The sequence below is a fragment of the Eleutherodactylus coqui genome, chromosome 2 (genome assembly GCF_035609145.1).
Source record: "Eleutherodactylus coqui strain aEleCoq1 chromosome 2, aEleCoq1.hap1, whole genome shotgun sequence".
Classification (NCBI taxonomy): domain Eukaryota; kingdom Metazoa; phylum Chordata; class Amphibia; order Anura; family Eleutherodactylidae; genus Eleutherodactylus; species Eleutherodactylus coqui.
This window is the reverse complement of record NC_089838.1, coordinates 48336518-48355951: the sequence shown is the minus strand read 5'-3', so window position 1 is coordinate 48355951 and position 19434 is coordinate 48336518. Positions and strand designations below refer to the sequence as shown.

The following is a 19434-nucleotide window of genomic DNA, read 5'->3' as shown; positions in this document are numbered from 1 at the left end:
ATGGTGGTGGTGATGGTGGTGGTGGGGACCAAAAAGGATTCTGTCCAGGGTGCCATCCAACCTAAGGGTGGCACTGCTGGTGGGACAGTGGATGATTTGTCCACTGTGAGGGGATACTGGCTTAACAGAGGCAGCAGCTGATGGACCTTCCATAGGAATATTAAGAAGTCTGCTTGGTTTAGCAGAAGATGTTGGTGGAGCATTAACTGGACCTGCAGTGGTCATTGGAGTGATGGTCAGTATTAGTACAGGGTAGATGGTGCTGAAGATGAGGACAAGATGCTTCTGAGATTCTTGAGGATGAAGTTACAGATGTATTATATGTCATGAATATTTGTCACAGAAGTAAATACTTAGGGGCTGATACTATGAGAAGTCATACCTGGCTGAGTAGACACTTTAGGTGAAGCAGGCAACCCAATTTTCTGAGGTGGTTCATCATCATCATCTTCATCTCCAGACCAATAAAGACTCTTCCGCCTCTTGGACAATAGCCGACTCCTTGATCTCTTATAGAGCTTAAACTCTAGAATGAATTGCAAGTGCAACTAATTAAAAATGTGAAATGGAGTCGGTCTCTGCGATCATCATCACTATCACCCACCTGTGAGGCACATTAGTCTGATGTGACCCCCATTAAGACTTAACTGTTATTGTACAACTTCAGACCAGCTTATTTGTTTGTAGACTTGCACTGCGCTCAAGACCCCTAAGGTTAGGTTTACACGGGGAGGATTTGCCCCGGTTTTGCTGCTTTTTTTCCAGTGCGGTTTTGCTGCAGAAGAACTGATTCAAAGGTTCTATTTGACTTGCCAATTTCCTTGCGTATTTTGGCCGCTTTTTCAGCTTGTAAAATCCGGAAGCGTTTTTTTTCTGCAGCGCTTTTTTAACTTTTGCAGCGTGTTTAACTGTGGATTTTGCTGCGTCCATGCAGGCTGTTGGCAAAAAAGTGCTGCAGAAAATTCAAAGAATTGAAATGCTGCATATTCCAAAACCATGCCGCAGCTGCATTTCTGCGCTGCGGAAAAATTCCACCCAGTGAGAACAGCTTTTTGGCCAAACACATTTGTACTGCATTGCACTGCAAACTCATTGGTTTTGCCACAGTGCGGATATGCATCGGCAAACCACAGCAAAATCACAGCAAATCCGCAACGTGTGAACCAAGCCTAAAGACTCCGGCATGACCACAGTGCGCTGCATCTCTAACGGACAACCTGTATATTAGTGTGCAGATGCTAGTTGCCACTAAGAGGCAGAGATACTAGAGCCTCCTGACAGATTCCTCTGCTGCAGCGAAGCATGTCAGGGGGGTACAGTATCTACTGAATTTGTATCCTCTACCTGTCAAATAGTTTAGAATTCCTGTTGATCATGTGACTTTTTATATGTGTGGGTTGATCAAGTGACAGTCACATAACCACATGACGTCACCCGCCTCTGCTTGTGCTCTTTTCCATTGGTTTGTTTTATGCATGTAATGACCCAGAGTTAGGGTCCCTCTATCACTTGTAAGCCTGTTTGCCTTTATGTGAGTGACGTCAACCTTGTGTACGCCTGTTTGTCTGCCTATCCTGCTGGTGTGATTGGTAGTTTGGGAATTGGGGGAGGAGTTTTTGGAGAGGTGATGAGAGAGAAGAGTAGTTGGTGATGCGGGAGAGATGGGTTGCTGCTCCTGCCGGGGCTGAGCCACGTTCATGTCTCTTCTGCTAGGAGGCTTGTCCCTTTCGAGGACTAGAGCGCAGAAGATGCTACCTATGAGATGGTGCGGTAGTGTAAGTGCCACCCCCACCCCCTTGCTAAACCACATCTAAAGAGAAAGCGCCAAAAACATGCTACAACTAGCATCAGATGTAAGAGTGTTTCAAGGACCGCATAACACAAGAGTGGCTGTCCCAAGTGAGTGTCGATCAGATAACAACGACAGGATATGTGTGCCGTGGGGAAAATAACTTTATGTTTTTCAAGTGTGTCAGGAATCGAAAAGCTCAAATCTGTTCAAAAGCATTTACTTCCAAGTTGAAAAGTACAAGTATTTCTCTGTATTGGAGAATCAAAGATAAACTGTGATTAAAAGGAAACCGTGTGTCCCAGGTTTTGAAAACCATGTTGTTTGTGGATTCATTTATTCATTGCGAGTTATCTGTCACTTATCTAGAGACACTGGCGTCACGAAGACAATCTAGAACTAAGTTGTGGTAATTGTGCCTGCTAAATCTTATCTTCACTGCTAGTGGCTAAACCGTGCTATACTTCAGCCTTTTGGAAAAAGACGGTAGAGCCACCGTGAACCACAGCCATCTTGTACCCCGCTGAAGGCCTGGCGCTCAGCTGCTGCATGCATTGTTTAACAAATACAGGCGCCAATATGGCTCTGAAAGGCGTAGACACTTTGAGCCTCGGTCTCCTGTCCTGTGACTAACCATACCTAATAGCTGTACTTCTATCTTTCTTCCTATCCACCTGTAATAATATCAGTGTTGTTATCAGCAGGGGCGGGGCTGTGACTACCTCTCAGACAGTATATACAGGCTGGTTGTCAGCAATAAAAGATGGGGGAAGGGCTGTGACTATCTCTCAGACAGCATATACAGCTTGTTGTCAGCAATAATAGATGGGGAAGGGCTGTGACTATCTCTCAGACAGCATATACAGCTTGTTGTCAGCAATTATAGATGGGGCAGGGCTATGACTACCTCTCAGACATGACTGTCTGTCCGCTGTCTCTAACACTATGTCCTCCCCTTTTCTCAAACTAAACCTCTCTAAAACTGACCTCCTTGTCTTTCCACCTTCTAACCGACCTCCCCTCAACAGCTCCATTCCAGTGTCTGGCACCATCATAACCCCCAGACGGCATGCCCGATGCCTTGGGGTCACACTGGACTCTGACCTCTCCTTTGCCCCTCATATCCAATCTCTGGCCCAAACATGCCACATGCACCTCAGAAATATTGCAAAAATACGTCCGTTCCTAACCACGGACACGCTAAAGACGCTTGTGGTTGCCCTCATCCACTCCCGGCTTGACTACTGCAACTCGCTACTCATTGGCCTCCCCCGCACTAGACTCGCTCCACTCCAATCCATAATAAATGCAGCAGCTAGACTCATTTTTCTATCCAGTCGTTATTCAGACGCCTCTGCACTATGCCAGTCGCTGCATTGGCTGCCCATCCACTGCAGAACTAAATTTAAACTCTTCTACCTCACTCACAAAGCTCTGCATGGCACTGCGCCACCATACATCGCCTCCCTACTGTCAGTACACCACCCAGCCCGCTCACTCCGATCGGCTAACACACTCAGACTAAACACCCCTGTAATACGAACCTCACATGCTCGCCTACAGGACTTCACCAGAGCAGCACCCATCCTCTGGAATGCTCTACCCCAAGGCATCCGGACAATTCCCGATGCACGAAATTTCAGACGTGCCTTAAAAACGCATCTCTTCAGGGAAGCATACCAACTCTCCTGACCTAGTCCCTCGCCCCTCCCTATGGTGCCCCACCCTGTTTGCCTTCTAATAAAAGATCTGTACATGAAATTTCCTATTGCCTGTGTTCCCCAACCCCGGCACCTCCTGTACCATCCTCAACCCATTTGTGTCTAACCCAATGTATCTCACATTGTAATTGTTGCAATTGTTGTATTGTTTTGCATTTATCCGTGCCTGAAAGCGCTGCGGAATAAGTTAGCGCTATACAAATAAAGATTATTATTATATACAGGCTGGTTGTCAGCAATAATAGATGAGACAGGGCTGTGACTACCTGTCAGACATGATATACAGGCTGGTTGTCAGTAGTAATAGATGGGGGCAAGGCTGTGACTACCTCTTAGACAGTATATACAGGCAGGTTGTCAGCAATAAAAGATGGGGGCAGGGCTGTGACTACCTGTCAGACATGATATACAGGCTGGTTGTCAGCAGTAGTAGATGGGGGCGGGGCTGTGACTACCGCTCAGACAGGATATACAGCTGTTTATCAGCAATAATAGATGGGACAGGGCTGTGACTACGTGTCAGACATGATATACAGGCTGGTTGTCAGCAGTAATAGATGGCGATGGGGCTGTGACTACCTCTCAGACATGATATACAGGCTGGTTGTCAGCAGTAATGGATAGCGGTGGGGCTGGACTACCTCTCAGACAAGATATACAGGCTGGTTGTCAGTAGTAATGGATGGAGACGGGGCTGTGACTATCCTTTAGCCATGATATACAGGCTAGTTTTTAGTAGCAATAGATTGGGGTGGGGATGTGATTACCTCTCCGACAGGATATATAGGCTGGTTGTCAGCAGTAATAGTTGGGGGCGGGGCTGTAACTACCTCTCAGATAGAACATACAAGTTGGTTGTCAGCCTTAATAGATGGGGGGAATGTGACTACCTCTCAAAACAGGCTGATTTTCAGCAGTAATAGATGAGGCGGGACTGTTACTGCCTTTCAGACATAATATTCAGGCTGGTCACTAGTAGTAATAGATGGGGCTTTGACTACCTCTCAGACATGATATACAAGCTGGTTGTCAGCAGTGATAGATGGGGGCGGGGCTGTGACTACCTCTCAGACAGGACATACAGGCTGGTTGTCAGTAATAATAGATGGGCGGGGCTGTGACTACCTATCAAACAGTACATACAGCCTGCTTGTCAGTAGAAACAGATGGGGCGGGGTTGTGACTACCTCTCAGACCGGACATACAGGCTGGTTGTCATTAGTAATAGATAGGGGCAGGGCTGTGACTACCTCTCAGAAAGGACATACAGGCTGGTTGTCAGCAGTATTAGATGGAGTTGGGGCTGTGACTATTAATCAGACAGGACATACAGACTGGTTGTCAGTAATAGATGGGGGTGGGGCTGTGACTACCTCTCAGACATGATATACAGCCTAGTTGTCAGTTCTAATACATGGGGCGGGCTGTAACGACCTCTCAGACATGATATACAGGTTGCTTGTCAGCAGTAATAGATGGGGGCGGGGCTGTGACTACCTCTCAGACAGGTTATACAGGCTGATTGTCAGCAGTAATAGATGGGGGCGGGGCTGTGACTACCTTTCAGCCAGGATATACAGGCTGGATGTCAGAAGTAATAGAATAAAGTTAATGTAAGCCGTCTGACCCAATGTCATTGAGGACGGGCCGCGGATTCCGTGGGAAAAACAGGAGTTTAAAAAAAATCTGTAATGCACATGTCCGACAACGAGGTGTGCGGACCATTCACAGTACAGTAAAGAAGAAGAAAATACGGGTTCGCGTGAATTCCTGCTGGGCACAGGGTCGGATTCCACTGTGGGCTCCCGCATGCGAAATCTGACCCGCCCATGTACATGCGGCCTTTATTGATTAATTTATACACGGAAAATCTTATGAAGTCGTGGTTACTTTAGAGATACAGAGGAAAAAAATATGTTTACCATTTTGCATGGTTCTTTGCGTTACCCAGGAAACACCATGTGGAGGTAACCATGCAACGTTTCCTTTATATAAAATGACATCAGGAAGTGAGAGAATTAGATTCCGTACGTAAAATTTGGACGCTAAGTCTTTTGCACTTAGAATTGAATAATCGAGTTGGGACCCATTACCCTTTCCTATTTATGACATAATCAATGCCCGTGCCAAATTTCAAGTTTCTATGACATCGGGATGTGAGAGAATTAGATTCCGTACATAAAATTTGGATGCTAATTCTTTTGCGCTTAGAATTGAATAATGGAGTTGGGACCCATTAACTTTTCCTAAAAATGACATAATAATTAATGCTCGTGCCAAATTTCAAGTGAGAGAATTATATTACGTCCGTAAAATTTTGACGCTAATTCTTTTGCGCTAGAATTAAATAATCGAGTTGGGACGTATTAGATTTTCCTATTTTAGACATAATCAATGCTCGTGCCAAATTTCATGTTTCTACGACATCGGGAAGTGAGAGAATTAGATTCCGTACATAAAATTTGACGCTAGTTCTTTGGCGCTAGAATTGAATAATCGAGTTAGGACCCCTTTACTTTTTCTATTTTGGACATATTCTATGCTTGTGCCAAATTTCATGTTTCTACAACATCGGGAAGTTGGAGAATTAGTGGCGAGTGAGTGAGTGAGTGAGTGAGTGAGGGCTTTCGTCTTTATACATATATATATATATATATATATATATATATATATATATATATATATATAGATGTAACGCTTCCTCAATAAATATGTCTTATCACACCTGCTCTCTCCTCTTCTCGTCCTCTATCTTGTGACACATTCCCCCAGTCCTCCTGTTTTCTATACGGCGGTCTTTCTCTGCCCCTCTGTTCTGCAGGGTTCCTCTTCTCATATCTCTTCCGTCGTGACTGCAGATGTTCTTCTTGCTTCATGAAACTAATCATCTGGAAGTTCTGAACAGACACCTCAGACATACGACAGCGGCCGAGTAATAAGTCAGAGCAGAACTCCATGAGATGGTGAGAGAATCTGCAGTTCTGATAATTACATTCTCCTCTTATAAAGTAACGGCAAATGTGCAGCTGCGAACAATCCTTCCCAAGATCACATGTGCCATGTAGATACTTCATACACACCTGCAGAAGATAAGATAAAGCTATATACCCATACATAGGGGGTGGTATTATAATAGTCCTATTCTTGTACATAGGGGGAAGTATTATAGTAGTTATATTTTTGTACATAGAGAGCAGTATTATAATAGTTATATTCTTGTACATAGGGGCAGTATTAGAGTAGTTATATTCTTGTACATTGGGGGCAGTATTATAGTAGTTTTATTCTTCTACTAAGGGGCATTATTAAAGTAGTTATATTCTTGTACATAGTAGCAGTATTATAGTAGTTTTATTCTTGTACTAAGGTGTAGTATTATAGCAGTTATATTCTTGTACATAGCGGTCAGTATTATAGTACTTATATTCTTGTAAATAGGGGGCATTGTTATAGTAGTTTTATTCTTGTACATAGGGGATAGTATTATAGCAGTTATATTCCTATACATAGCAATTTCACAAAAGTAATATTCTTCTGCATAGGGGGCAGTATTATTGTAGATATATGCTTGTATATAGGGAGCAGTATTATAGTATTTCTATTCTTGAACATATAGGCCAGCATTATGGTAGTTTTATTCTTGTACATAAGGGACAGAATTATAGTAGGTATATTCTTGTTCATAGAAGGCAGTAATGTAATATTTATATACTTGTACATATGACACAGTATCATAATAGTTGTCTTCTTGTACATAGCTGGATGTATTGAAGTAGTTATGTTCTTGTACTTAGGAGCAGTAGAATAGTATTTATTTTTTGTACATAGGGCACAGTATTGTAGTACTTTATATTCTTATATATAGAAGGCAGTATTTTCTTAGTTATATTCTTGTACATAGGGGGCAGTATTATAGTACTTATATTCTTGTAAATAGGGGCAATATTATAATAGTTATATTCTTGTACATGGGAGACAGTATTATAGTAGTTATATTCTTGCACATAGGGGGCAATATTTTCTTAGTTATATTCTTGTACATTGGGGGCAGTATTATAATAGTTATATTTTTGTACATAGGGCCAGTATTATAGTAGTTATATTCTTGTACATAGGAAAAGTATTATAGTAGCTATATTCTTGTACATAGGAGGCAGTATTATGGTAGTTATATTCTTGTACATAGGAGGCAGTATTATAGTAGTTATATTCTTGTACATATGGGGCAGTATTATACTAGTTATATTCTTGTACATAGGGGGCATTATTATAGTAGTTATATTCTTGTACCTAGGGTGCAGTATTATAGTACTTTTATTTTTATACATCGAAGGCAGAATGTTATATATTCTTGTACATAGGGGGCAGTATTATAGTAGTTATATTCTTGCACATAGGAGGAGTATTATAATAGTTATATTCTTGTATATAGGGGGCAGTATTATAGTAGCTATATTTTTGTACATAGGAGGCACTATTATAGTAGTTATATTCTTGTATATAGGGGGCAGTATCATAGTAGTTATATTCTCGTACACAGGAAGCAGTATTATAGTTGTTATATTCTTCTATTTAGGGGACAGTATTATAGTCGTTATATTCTTGTACATAGGGGGCAATATTATAGTAGTTATATTCTTATACATTGGGGTCTGTATTATAGTAGTTTTATTCTTGTACTAAGGGGCATTATTATAGTATATATCTTCTTGTACATAGGGGACAGTATTATAGTAGTTATATACTTGTACATAGGGGATAGTATTATAGCAGTTATATTCCTATACATAGAGAGCAGTTTTGCAGAAGTAATATTCTTCTGCATAGGGGCAGTATTAATGTAGATATATGCTTGTATATAGGGAGCAGTATTATTGTATTTCTATTCTTACTGTTCAATGGTTTTTATTGGCATTTAAACAATACAAGTTTGATTACATAACATCAGTCAAACATTTATCACATGTATTGAGGAAATAACGAGTTGTTGATTTAAGCATAAAGATTTGCTTAACAGATGATTTACATTACATTTAAGGTGGGGTAGGGAGGAGGGTAAGTTGGGAAATGGGGGGGGGGGAGAGGATAGGGGGGGGGGTAAATATAACAATTCACTCGTATTTTTATCTGATTTCCGACCCAATTATAATACCGATATCTATTAACCGGAATGCTCTTATTCATTTATGAATTTAACCTTGGGTTCATGTGGTGCAGTTGGAAGTAGGTGATCCAAGGTGTCCATTGATCTTTGAAATTATTTAATTTGTCCTGTCTTAGTGCAAAGATGTTTTCCATGGTCATGTGGTCGTTTAGTAAATGGATTATTTCTGAGCAGGTTGGGGGATTTTGCGCCCTCCAGTTCCTTACAATTAGTAGTTTCATAACTAAAAGGCTATGGGCGAGTAGTCTCCTAAAGTCTCTTGGGACATTTTCTATTCCAATTAGTAGTATTGCCAGTTCTGGTGTGGCTTGGGTTTTTAGGCCCGTTATCTTTGCCATAAGGTTGAAAAGTTCTCTCCAGATAGGTTTAATTTTGGGGCAGTTCCAGAATAAATGTAATAGGGAACCTCTTCCTCCACATTCCCTCCAGCACCTATCCGATACCTCTGGGAAGAAGTCTGCTAGTCTCGCTGGGGGTCTATACCACCGAGTAATTGTTTTATAATGTACTTCTGTTAAGGATGCACATAATGAGGCTTTGTTAGCCCACTCGTGCGCTGTATTCCATTGGGATAAAGGGAAGGATCTACCTATCTCTCTCTCCCAGTTTAGGAGATTGGCACCCTTGGAGGGTCTTTGCAGGATGTTCCTTTGACTATAGAGTAGTTCATATATGTTTTTGAGTGGGAGTTTCTTAGTGGAGGGGTTGAGCAAGTTGTCAGTTAGGAGTTTAGGGAGGGACGTGGTTATTGATGTAAAATTAGACCATTCGCTTTTAATTTGCGAATATAGAAGGAAGTCTCCATTGTTGAGGTTGTATTCTTCCTTAAGGCTCTGGAAAGACTTCATTTTAGCACCAGTTGCTAGGTCTGCAATCGTTTTAATCCCTCTAAGTCTCCAGTTTTTTGTGTTTATATTCTTTATATGGATATCAATGATTTCTAATGGGAGAGGGCACTCCGTTCTAGGAGCGAGATTTTTTGTGATGTCTAGTAGCTTTTTCCAAGTTTCTAAAGTGTTTTGTACTATTGGGTTTTTTAAGGGGCCTATGTTAATATTGATGCTTGTGGCAAGAAGTAGATTCCTGAGGGATTTGTTTCCTATGGAGTTTTGTTCGATATTGGGCCAACTGATTCCCTCTTGGGGTACACTCCAAGCCTTTATTTGGGATATGATGATAGCTTCGTAGTAAGCTACTAGATTCGGAACCCCGAGTCCACCTAATCTTCTAGGTTTGTACAGGATGCTTGCGGCTACCCTTGGTTTTTTGTCGTCCCAGACAAAGGTCATGAGTTGCTTTTGCAGCTTTTTTAGTAGCTTGGAGCTGCATTTTAAGGCTATTGTTCTAAATATATACAATATTTTTGGCAGGGTCATCATTTTGTAGAGGACAATTCTTCCTAGCCATGTAAGTTCGACCCTTCTGTAGGAGGCTAAGTCTTTCTGGATATTTTCCAATAGGAGGGTTAGATTATGTTCCATTATATTGTTTATGGGTGTGTTTATTATAGTGCCCAGGTATTGTATTCCGGAAGGGTCCCACTCAAAGGGGAATTCTGTTTTTATGAATTTTTGGAGTTCAGGTTTCAGGTTCAATGGGAGTAGCTTTGATTTGGATGGGTTGATTTTGTAGTATGAGATATCTCCAAAACCTTTCAGGAGTTCTGTGGCCGCTCTGAGTGAGCTTAGAGGCGATGCCAACATCAGTACGATGTCATCCGCAAATAATCCGATTTTATGCTGTCTGCTGGTCAGAGGGATCCCTATGATTCTATCGGACATTCGTATTGCCTCCGCCAACGGTTCCATAATCAGGATAAAAAGTGTAGGTGAGAGAGGGCAGCCCTGTCTCGTTCCGTTGGTAATATCAAGCGGTTCGGATATCACCCCGTTTACGAAGACCCGGGCCGAAGGGGCTTTGTATAAGGCTTGGATGGCCCTCAAGATGTTGTCTCTGAATCCTAATTTTTCAAGCACTGAAAAGGCGTATCCCCAGTGTATTCTGTCGAACGCCTTCTCCGCATCCAAAGTGAGGAGCAGAGAAGGCGTTCGAGAGACCTCAACCTCGCTGATTATATCCAGAAGTCGTCTTGTCGCGTCTGAAGCTTGTCTGCCTTTCACAAAGCCGACTTGGTCGCTGTGAACGAGGCTTGGAATTACCTCCTGGAGTCTCTCAGAGAGGATCTTAGCGTAAATTTTTGTATCATTATTTAAGAGAGATATGGGCCTGAAATTTGCTGGGGATGAAGGTGATTTGCCTGGTTTAGGTATTGTTATGATGTTTGCTTGGAGCATCTCAGGCGGCAGAGAACCCCCCAGGATTGCTTTGTTAAAAAGGTCTCTCATATGGGTCACCAGATGGTCTTTATATAGCTTATAATATTCCCCTGAGAAGCCGTCTGGTCCCGGGGCTTTATCTTTTTTGGCTTTGTTGATAATCTGGAGTATTTCCTGGGCCGAGATAGGCGAGTTTAGTTTGTCCAATTGAGTGTCTGTAAGTTTGGGGAGTTGCAGCGGGTTTAAAAAGCTTTTTATGGTTGTTTTCGTAGGTTGGGTTACCTGAGGGTCTTTTTTAAGGTTGTATAAAGCTTCATAGAATTTTTTGAATTCCTCTGCTATGGCGATGGGATTTGATAGCTTGTTTTTTGATCCTGTGTCCAGTAAATAGGGGATCTTAGTTTTGGTTCTTTTTTGTTTGACTTTATTGGCCATCCATTTAGTATTTTTGTTGTTGGCGGTGTAATATGTTGTTTTTAAGGATTTTAGATTTTTTTCATATTCATCTATCAGTATGTTACGGATTTTGAGTCTAGTTTCTCTGACTTTGTTGGTTATGCTTGATGTGGGATTTGATTGGGCCGTTTGTTCTAGGTTTTTTAGTTCTTCTATGGTGTTTTTTAATAGAGAATTTTTTTCTTTTTTATATATGGAGCCTTGCTGTATCATGACACCTCTTACAACAGCTTTATGGGCATTCCAGAGCGAGAATCGACATGTCCCTGGGACATCGTTGTTCTGAAAATATTCTATGATTGTTTCTTTAATTTTCTTTTGGTATTTAGGAACCTTCATTAGAAACGTGTTGTTTCTCCAATTGTTGAACAGAGGGACGCTAGGGCCCAATCTGAGTTTCAGTGTGATTGGGGCATGATCAGACCATGTGGTCGTGCCTATTTTGGCTTCTTGTATTTTATTTAGAATTTGAAAGTCCGTTAAGAACATGTCGATTCTCGAAAACGATTTATGTCTGCATGAATAAAAAGTGTATTCTCTGGAATTTACATTCATAATTCTGAAGGTATCGAATAGTTCAGATTTATATAACCAAGATGAGAGGTCAAAGCCTCTACTTCTCCCCATATGGGTTGAGTCTAAATCCTTATCTGCAATGGCATTAAAGTCGCCGCATACAATCAGTGAACCCTTTTGTATTTTTCTTATTTTCCTCACCACTCTGCCCAAAAATCTCAGTTGTTTTGTGTTGGGTGTATAGATGTTGGCCAGAGTGGTAAGGAAGCCATTGATCCTACACACCAGAATCAAATATCTGCCGTCGACATCTCCAATCTCCTCCAGCAGCTGGAAATCCACTGAGTCTTTAATTGTTATCAAGACACCTGCCTTCTTTTTGGTAGAGTTGGCCATATAAGTCTTAGAGAACTTGGGATGGGAGATCTTTGGTGGATTAAGCTTAGTGAGGTGGGTCTCTTGTGCGCAGAAGATGTCTGCGTCTGATGCTAAGGCTTCCTTCCATAGGGCAGCTCTCTTAAAGGGGGTGTTCAATCCTTTAACATTTAAAGAGATTAGTTTTATGTCCATGGAGGGTCTGTGTTGGGTTTGCGTAGTTGGACTGACCTTGTTTGTATCTTTTCCCTGGAGGTTTGCTTCTCTTCCTTCAGGTTGGTGGCTGCAAAAGTTCGGTGGCTTGTATGAGCATCTTGTTTTAGGTCGGAGAAGATATTGAGTGAGAGGGATAAGGGAGAGAAAAAGAACATGAAAGATAAAACTTCTTATTCTTCTAGATAATAACTTTTGTGTTGCAACCAGCAACTAAGGGGGACCTTTTCCAATTGTTGGGTTGGAAGTCCTATGGATAAGGTCTTGAGTGGGGGTTAACACAGTTCAGCCTATAACCTAAGCGCTGTTCAGATTAGCGCGAGGTTGCCATAAAGATGAGAATATGATAGTTAGTGAGGGAGGTTCAGCGGTTTGGCTCCGGGTTTTTGCCTTGTTTGTTTGGTTGCTTGCGAGACCAATCTCTTGTGACGAAGTTGGGATTGCGATCTTTAGGATTTGGTAGGTTCCACTTTTGAAGTAGGTTTAGGCCTTCCTCGTAGGTTGTTATGGTGGTGACGTAGTCGTCTTTGTTGATGAAGAGCTTTGTAGGGAAGCCCCATCTGTATAAGACGTTATTTTCTCTCAGAATCTCTGTGATGGGAGATAGCTTTCTACGAGCAATCATCGTTGTCTGGGAGAAGTCAGAGTATAGCTTAATATTCTCGTATGGGTGAGGGAGAGCTTTAAGGTTTCTAACTGCTCTCATTAGTTTTTCTTTAGTGTGGTAAAAGTGTACTCTTGTAATTACGTCCCTTGGTGCATTTTCTGGGACACCTTTTGGCTTAGGCAGCCTATGAGTTCTATCCAGAATACGATCTTCTGTTCTGGAATCTGGTAGTAGGGTTTTAATGAGATTTTGGATGTAGTTATTTAGCTCGTCTGTTTTGATGGATTCTGCTATGCCTCTGAATTTTATATTATTACGGCGGTTACGGTCTTCGAGATCCGCCATTTTGTTTTTGAGGGAGATAACTTCTTCTTCAAGTTTGTAATGAGCGTCTATAAGCTCGTTATGGGAGTCAGTGATCTCTACTGTTTTGTTTTCCAGATGATCGACTCTGGCTCCCACCTCATCAATTGAGTTGTAGATTTTTGTATTTATTTCTGTTAGGTCTTTTCTGATAGAGCCTCTGAGTGCCACTACCATGTCTCTGATAAAGCACTCAGAGGCAGTCTGGTTGGAGCACTGAATATTGAGAAGGGGGTCTGGGGATTCTTCTTCTAGCCAGCTTAGGATGGATGGTTCTGCAGCATTAGATGTAGAATCTTTTCTAGGGCGCCTTTTCTCTGGGCTGTCTTTAGGTGAGGAGATGCCTCTTTTTTCTGTGTGAGCTGCAGCTCCTGCTAGGTAAGATGGCTGCTTCCCCCTGGTGACCCCCCCTCCTTCTGCTGAGCCCGTGCTATCTGCTCTTTCTCTTATCTCTCCCTGAGCTGCTGTCATGCTGTGTGAGCCCGGAGAGTGTTGTTTTAAGGTGTTAGAGTGAGGAGATAAGGGCGATGCAGGGGCTGGTGTGATTAGCTTACCACTGCTGCTTTCAGCTGTCATCTCCAAGCCCCGTGCTTCTGCCTCCTGCTCTCTGTCAGCACTGTGTGTGGGCTCCTCCATTACTCTCTCCTCTGCCTCGGGGCCGCGCGCTGGATAAAAATCAGTCAGCCGCTTCGGTCCTTGTCTCCCTGTTCTTCTTCTGGACATCTCTGCATGCAGGAGGATCTCCCTCAGCTGTCGGGTGAGTTTTTCAGCGAGCTCGGCTTGCTTTTAGTTGCTTTTTAGGCTATGGTGGCAGCAGAGTTTCTCAGAGCATGTCTGCCATTAACTCCATCCAGGCCACGCCCCCTTGTATTTCTATTCTTGAACATATAGGCCAGCATTATGGTAGTTTTATTCTTGTACATAAGGGACAGAATTATAGTAGGCATATTCTTGTTCATAGAAGGCAGTAATGTAATATTTATATACTTGTACATATGACACAGTATCATAATAGTTGTCTTCTTGTACATAGCTGGTTGTATTGAAGTAGTTATGTTCTTGTACCTAGGAGCAGTAAAATAGTATTTATTTTTGTACATAGGGGGCATTATTATAATAGTTATATTCTTGTACATAGGGTGCAGTATTATAGTACCTTTATTTTTATACATCGAAGGCGGAATGTTATATATTCTTGTACATAGGGGGCAGTATTATAGTAGTTATATTCTTGCACATAGGAGCAGTATTATAATAGTTCTATTCTTGTATATAGGGGGCAGTATTATAGTAGCTATATTTTTCTACATTGTAGGCAGTATTATAGTTTTTATATTCTTGTATATAGGGGGCAGTATTATAGTAGTTATATTCTCGTACACGGGAAGCAGTATTATAGTAGTTATAATCTTGTATATAGGGGACATTATTATAGTAGTTATATTCTTGTACATAGGGGCAGTATTATAGTAGTCATATGTTTTGTTCATGGGGGCAGTATTATAGCAGTTATATTCTTGTAAATAGAGGAAAGTATAATAGTAGTTATATTCTTTTACATAGGGGGCAGTATTATGGTAGTTTTATTCTTGTACTAAGGCGTATTAATAAAGTAGTTATATTCTTGTACATAGGGTGCAGTATTATAGTACTTTTATTCTTATACATAGAAGGCAGTATTATAGTAGTTATATTCTTGTACATAGTGGGCAGTATTATTTTAGTTATATTCTTATACATAAGAGCAGTATTATAGTAGTTATATTATTATACATATGAGGCATTATTATATTAGTTATTCTACATAAGAGACAGTATTATAGTATTCTTGTACGTAGGAGACAGTTTTACAATAGTTATATTTTTGTACCTAGTGACAGTATTATATAAGTTATGTTGTTATACATAAGAGCAGTATCAGAGTAATTATATTCTTGTACATAGGGGGTCAGTAATATAGTATTTATATTCTTGTACATAGGGGCAGTTTTAAAGTAGTTATATTCTTGTACATCGGGAGCTGTATTATAGTATTTTTATTCTTGTACTAAGGGGCCATATTAAAGTAGTTATATTCTTGTAAATAGGGAACAGTGTTATAGTAGTTATATTCTTGTACATAGGGGCAGTATTATAGTAGTTATATTCTGGTACATAGGGGTCAGTATTATAGTACTTATATTCTTGTAAATAGGATCAGGATTATAGTAGTTATATTCTTGTACATTAGGGGCTGTATTATAGTAGTTATATTCTTGTACATAGGGGATAGTATTATAGCAGTCATATTCCTATGCATAGAGAGCAGTTTTACAGAAGTAGTATTCTTCAGCTTAGGGGGCAATATTATTGTAGATATATGCTTGTATATAGGGAGCAGTATTATAGTATTTCTATTCTTCTACATATAGGCCAGCATTATGGTAGTTTTAATCTTGTACATGAGGGACAGAATTAGGCCTCGGTCAGACGGGCGTTTTTTCGTGCGATTTGCGCATGCGATCTGCGCATATATAGAACCATTGCTTTGCAATAGGATCGGTCACATGGCCGCTTTTTATGTGGATGTCCGATAAATTATAGGACACGAGGAATCGCAGATCGCGCCTATCTGTGTTCTGCGATTCCTTATGTTCTATATATGCGCTCACTGGGGCCGGCGGCAGCAGCGCCGACCCTATTGAGAACATATACTACAAAGATCATTCTCCTCTGCCACAGCTGTGGCAGAGAAGAACGATGTTCACCTATTAAATTCAATGGAGCCGGCAATACTGCCGGCTCCATTGAAAGCAATGGGCTGCCGGCGAGCGCAAGATGAATTTTTGGGAAGGGCTTAAAAATATAAGCCCTTCCCTGAAAATCATCCTAAAATGTGTAAAAATAAAAAATATATATATACTCACCTTGTCTCTGTAGCCGGAGTTCAGCCGCGGCTGGTCAGCAGTTCTCCTGAACTGCTCTCTGTAGTATTCAGCAGGCGGGGATTTAAAATCCCCGCCTGCTGAATGGGCTGCCTCTGATTGGTCACAGCCCTCACCAATCAGTGGCAGCTCTCACTCACCCATTCATGAATTCATGAATGGGTGAGTGAGTGCTGCCTCTGATTGGCTCAGCGCAAGGACCAATCAGGGGCAGCTCTCAGCTATTGAATGACAGCTGAAAGCTGCCCCTGATTGGTCCCTGCGCTCAGCCAATCAGAGGCAGCACTTACTCACCCATTCATGAATGGGTGAGTGAGAGCTGCCTCTGATTGGTGAGGGCTGTGACCAATCAGAGGTAGCCCATTCAGCAGGCGGGGATTTTAAATCCCCGCCTGCTGAATACTACACAGAGCAGTACAGGAGAATTGCTTTCAATGGAGCCGGCTGTATTGTCGGCTCCATTGAATTTCAATGGTTTGGACAGCGCTCCTTTGATCGGGCCCGTTTTGCCGAAAACGCTGCTAGCTGCAGATTTTTTGGCAAATCGTCGGCCCCGGTCACACGATTTGCGGATGCGCATCCGACATGCGATCCGCAAATCGCGGCAAAAAACGGTCGTCTGACCAAGGCCTCATAGTAGATATATTCTTGTTCTTAGAAGGCAGTAATGTAATATTTATATACTTGTCATATGACACAGTATCATAATAGTGGTCTCCTTTTACATAGCTGGATGTATTGAAGTAGTTATGTTCTTGTACTTAGGAGCAGTAAAATAGTATTTATTTTTTGTACATAGGGGGCAATATAATAGTACTGATATTCTTATAAATAGATGGCAGTATTTTAGTAGTTATATTCTTGTACATAGGGTGCAGTATTATAGTATCTTTATTCTTATACCGTATATACCGGCGTATAAGACGACTTTTGAACCCCGAAAAATCTGCTCTGCAGTCGGGGGTCGTCTTATGCGCCGGTAATACAAAAAAAAAAAAAGTGTAAAAAAAAAAAATTTATTACTCACCTCCCACGGCGTTCTGTCGCGCTCCGGCAGGATGTCGCTCGCTCCGGGAGGCTGTCGCTCGCTCCTCGTCGCCGCCGCAGCATAGCTTTCTGAATGCGGGGCTTGAAATCCCCGCTTCCAGAAAGCTAATACACACGCCGGCAGCCATGACAGCATTGAATGGCTGTGATTGGCTGAAGGCGCACGTGTTAGCAATCACACCCATTCAATGATGTCATTGAATAGTGTGATTGGCTGAAGCCACGTGCGCTTTAGCCAATCACAGCCATTCAATGATGTCATGGCTGCCGGCGTGTGTATTAGCTTTCTGGAAGCGGGGATTTCAAGCCCCGCATTCAGAAAGCTATGCTGCGGCGGGGACGAGGAGCGAGCGACAGCCTCCCGGAGCGAGCGACATCCTGCCGGAGCGCGACAGGACGCCGTGGGAGGTGAGTAATGAATTTTTTTTTTTTTCACCACTGTATACCGGCGTATAAGGTGACAGTTGGGGGGTCGTCTTATACGCCCCGTCGCCTTATACGCCGGTATATACGGTACATAGAAGGCAGTATTATAGTAGTTATATTCTTGTACATAGGGGGCAGTATTATATTAGTTATATTCTTGTACATGGGAGACAGTATTATAGTAGTTATATTCTTGCACATAGGGGGCAATATTTTCTTAGTTATATTCTTGTACATTGGGGGCAGTATTATAATAGTTATATTTTTGTACATAGGGCCAGTATTATAGTAGTTATATTCTTGTACATAGGAAAAGTATTATAGTAGCTATATTCTTGTACATAGGAGGCAGTATTATGGTAGTTATATTCTTGTACATAGGAGGCAGTATTATAGTAGTTATATTCTTGTACATATGGGGCAGTATTATACTAGTTATATTCTTGTACATAGGGGGCATTATTATAGTAGTTATATTCTTGTACCTAGGGTGCAGTATTATAGTACTTTTATTTTTATACATCGAAGGCAGAATGTTATATATTCTTGTACATAGGGGGCAGTATTATAGTAGTTATATTCTTGCACATAGGAGGAGTATTATAATAGTTATATTCTTGTATATAGGGGGCAGTATTATAGTAGCTATATTTTTGTACATAGGAGGCACTATTATAGTAGTTATATTCTTGTATATAGGGGGCAGTATCATAGTAGTTATATTCTCGTACACAGGAAGCAGTATTATAGTTGTTATATTCTTCTATTTAGGGGACAGTATTATAGTCGTTATATTCTTGTACATAGGGGGCAATATTATAGTAGTTATATTCTTATACATTGGGGTCTGTATTATAGTAGTTTTATTCTTGTACTAAGGGGCATTATTATAGTATATATCTTCTTGTACATAGGGGACAGTATTATAGTAGTTATATACTTGTACATAGGGGATAGTATTATAGCAGTTATATTCCTATACATAGAGAGCAGTTTTGCAGAAGTAATATTCTTCTGCATAGGGGCAGTATTAATGTAGATATATGCTTGTATATAGGGAGCAGTATTATTGTATTTCTATTCTTGAACATATAGGCCAGCATTATGGTAGTTTTATTCTTGTACATAAGGGACAGAATTATAGTAGGCATATTCTTGTTCATTGAAGGCAGTAATGTAATATTTATATACTTGTACATATGACACAGTATCATAATAGTTGTCTTCTTGTACATAGCTGGTTGTATTGAAGTAGTTATGTTCTTGTACCTAGGAGCAGTAAAATAGTATTTATTTTTGTACATAGGGGGCATTATTATAATAGTTATATTCTTGTACATAGGGTGCAGTATTATAGTACCTTTATTTTTATACATCGAAGGCGGAATGTTATATATTCTTGTACATAGGGGGCAGTATTATAGTAGTTATATTCTTGCACATAGGAGCAGTATTATAATAGTTCTATTCTTGTATATAGGGGGCAGTATTATAGTAGCTATATTTTTCTACATTGTAGGCAGTATTATAGTTTTTATATTCTTGTATATAGGGGGC

General features: G+C 41.0%; 1 protein-coding gene across 1 annotated transcript in view; it reads right to left on the bottom strand.

Annotated features, from left to right (window-relative positions):
- The window catches only part of LOC136611313 (zinc finger CCCH-type antiviral protein 1-like), a 57485-nt gene that overhangs the window by 25491 nt on the left and 12560 nt on the right, over positions 1-19434 (bottom strand). The window contains 2 exon segments of the mRNA XM_066590816.1: positions 383-526; positions 6236-6590. Of these exon segments, the coding sequence (XP_066446913.1) occupies positions 383-526; positions 6236-6590 (499 nt within the window).